Here is a 2,500-nt window from a genome sequence, read left to right on the forward strand (position 1 = left end):
TCTCCCCTCCTCCCTCCCTCCCGTCCCTCTCCCCTCCTCCCCTCCCTCCCCTCCCGTCCCTCTCACCTCCTCCCCTCCCCTCCCTTCCCTCCCCTCTCCCTCCTCCCTCCTCTCCTCCCCCTCCCCTCTCTCTCCCCTCCCCCCTCCCCCCCCTCCCCCTCCCTATACCTCGTCTGTCTTTCCCTCCCCTCCCCTTCTTCCATTATCCTCCCTCTCCTTTTCTCCATTTCTCCCTTCTCTCTTTCTCCTTTGGGAAAAGAGAGAGTGAGAGAATGAATGGATGAATGAATGGATGAATTAATGAAAGAATTCGTAAGTGTCTGCGTGAGGCAGACAAACAAATAAACAAACAAACATATCCCATCTTTCACGTTCATCTATCGCCGACTCACTTTTTCCCTCTGCTCTCCCCTCGCCAACAGATGAGTTACCCAGGCGCCAACCCCGGCGTCGGCTTCGGCCAGGTTAGTTCCAAAATTTGTGTTCGTTTCCACCCTGTTGTCGGCGAGATCGAGGTAGGCCTATGAGTGCGTCACGGGGGCGTGGGTGGAGGAGCCAGCCCCGTGGCAGTTGATTCCACTGCAATTTTGCTTGGCTTTGTGTCAGTTGTTTTGCACGGACATGCACACGTACACACGCATGCACATACACATACACATGCACATACACATATGCACATATGCACATGTACATATGCACATGCACATGTACATATGCACATGCACATGTACATATGCACATGCACATGCACATGTACATATGCACATGCACATGTACATATGCACATGCACATGCACATGTACATACGCACATGCACATGCACATGTACATACGCACATGCACATGCACTTGTACATACGCACATGCACATGCACATGTACATACACGCATATGTACATACTCGCACATGCACATGTACATACATGCACACGCACATACACGCATATGTACATACACACTCGCACATGCACATGTACATACATGCACACGCACATACACGCATATGTACATACGCACTCGCACATGCACATATCCACATGCACACATACACGTACACCTATTTTTCTATTCCTTCCATCTGTCACGTGTATGTCATTTATCATTATTTATCTACGTCTCTCTCTCTCTCTCTCTCTCTCTCTCTCTCTCTCTCTCTCTCTCGCTCTCTCTCTCTCTCTCTCTCTCTCTCTCTCTCTCTCTCTCTCTCTCCTCTCTCTCTCTCTCTCCCTCCCTCCCTCCCTCCCTCCCTCCCTCCCCTCCTCCCTTCCCTCCCTCCCTCTCTCCCTCCCCTTTCCTCTCCCTCTCCCTCCCTCCCCTTCCTCTCCCTCTCCCTCTCCTTCCTCTCCCTCTCCCTCTCCCCCTTCCCCTCTCTCTCCCAATCTCCTTCCCCCTTCCCCTTCCCTTCCCCCATCCCTCTTTCTCTTTCTCTATCTGTTACAAGAACGTCTGGAGGCATCTACCGCAGTATGTGGTGACTGAGCATTCATCATTATATTTCTGACAGCTTTTGTCACCGAAACACACCGGGAATCAGCTGATTTCGATGCCTTCTCCGTGTCCTCGTCTTGTGTCGATCTCCTTCTGTTTTCTGTGGGTTTCTCTCCGTCTGTCTCTTTCTCCCGTTTTGTGTCTTTTTCTCCCGCTGTCTCTTTCTCTCCTTCTGTTGGTTTCTTCTTTGTCTTTCTCTCCTTCTTTGTCTTTGTCACCTTGTTGGTTAATTTTCTTTCTTTGTGCTTTTGCTTCTGCGTCCTTCTGTTGCTTCCTTTTCAATTCATTTTCCTGCTTTTTTATATTTCTTGTTTGTTCTTTTCTTCTTTTGTCTTCTCTTTCTTCTGTGTCCTCTTTCTCTTTCTTCTGTGTCCTCTTTCCCTTTCCTTTTGTGTCCCTCTCCTTGATTCCTCCTTCGTGGTGTCACTCTCCCACTTCACTCTCTATTCTCTCTCTTTCTTTTTTTTCTCTTTCCCTCCCTCCCCTCTCCCATTTCCTCTTCCTCCCCCTTTCCCATTCCCTCTCTCCTTCCCCTCTTCCTCTCTCTCTCCCTTCCTTCCTCTTCCTCTCCCTCTCCCTTTCCCCTCTCAACTCTTCCTCTCCCTTTTCCCATCTCAACTCTTCCTCTTCCTCTCCCTTTCCCTTCTTCCTCTTCCTCTCCCTTTCCCTCTCAACTCTTCCTTTCCCTTTCCCTCTCAACTCTTCCACTTCCTCTCCCTTCCCCTCTCAACTCTTCCTCTTCCTCTCCCTTCCCCTCTCAACTCTTCCTCTTCCTCTCCCTTTCCCTCTTCCTCTTCCTCTTCCTCTCCCTTTCCCTCTCAACTCTTCCTCTCCCGTCCCCTCTCAACTCTTCCTCTTCCTCTCCCTTCCCCTCTCAACTCTTCCTCTTCCTCTCCCTTCCCCTCTCAACTCTTCCTCTTCCTCTCCCTTCCCCTCTCAACTCTTCCTCTTCCTCATCCCTTCCCCTCTCAACTCTTCCTCGTCCTCTCCCCTTTCCCTCTTCCTCTTCCTC

The 2,500-nt window shown here is 50.5% G+C and overlaps 1 protein-coding gene across 13 annotated transcripts in view; it reads left to right on the forward strand.

Annotated features, from left to right (window-relative positions):
- Positions 1 to 2,500, forward strand: part of LOC113826864 (annexin B10) — a 67,486-nt gene that overhangs the window by 4,492 nt on the left and 60,494 nt on the right. For 8 of the 13 annotated variants that reach the window (XM_027379763.2, XM_070117153.1, XM_070117151.1 and 5 more), the window contains exon 2: positions 423 to 464. In XM_027379763.2, coding sequence (XP_027235564.2) covers positions 423 to 464 — 42 coding nt within the window. Of the gene's footprint in view, positions 1 to 420; positions 465 to 2,500 lie in introns of all 13 variants that reach the window. The other 5 variants (XM_070117150.1, XM_070117145.1, XM_070117146.1 and 2 more) reach the window with 1 other exon arrangement.

Source organism: Penaeus vannamei, chromosome 39 (assembly GCF_042767895.1).
Source record: "Penaeus vannamei isolate JL-2024 chromosome 39, ASM4276789v1, whole genome shotgun sequence".
In the NCBI taxonomy this organism is placed as follows: Eukaryota; Metazoa; Arthropoda; class Malacostraca; order Decapoda; family Penaeidae; genus Penaeus; species Penaeus vannamei.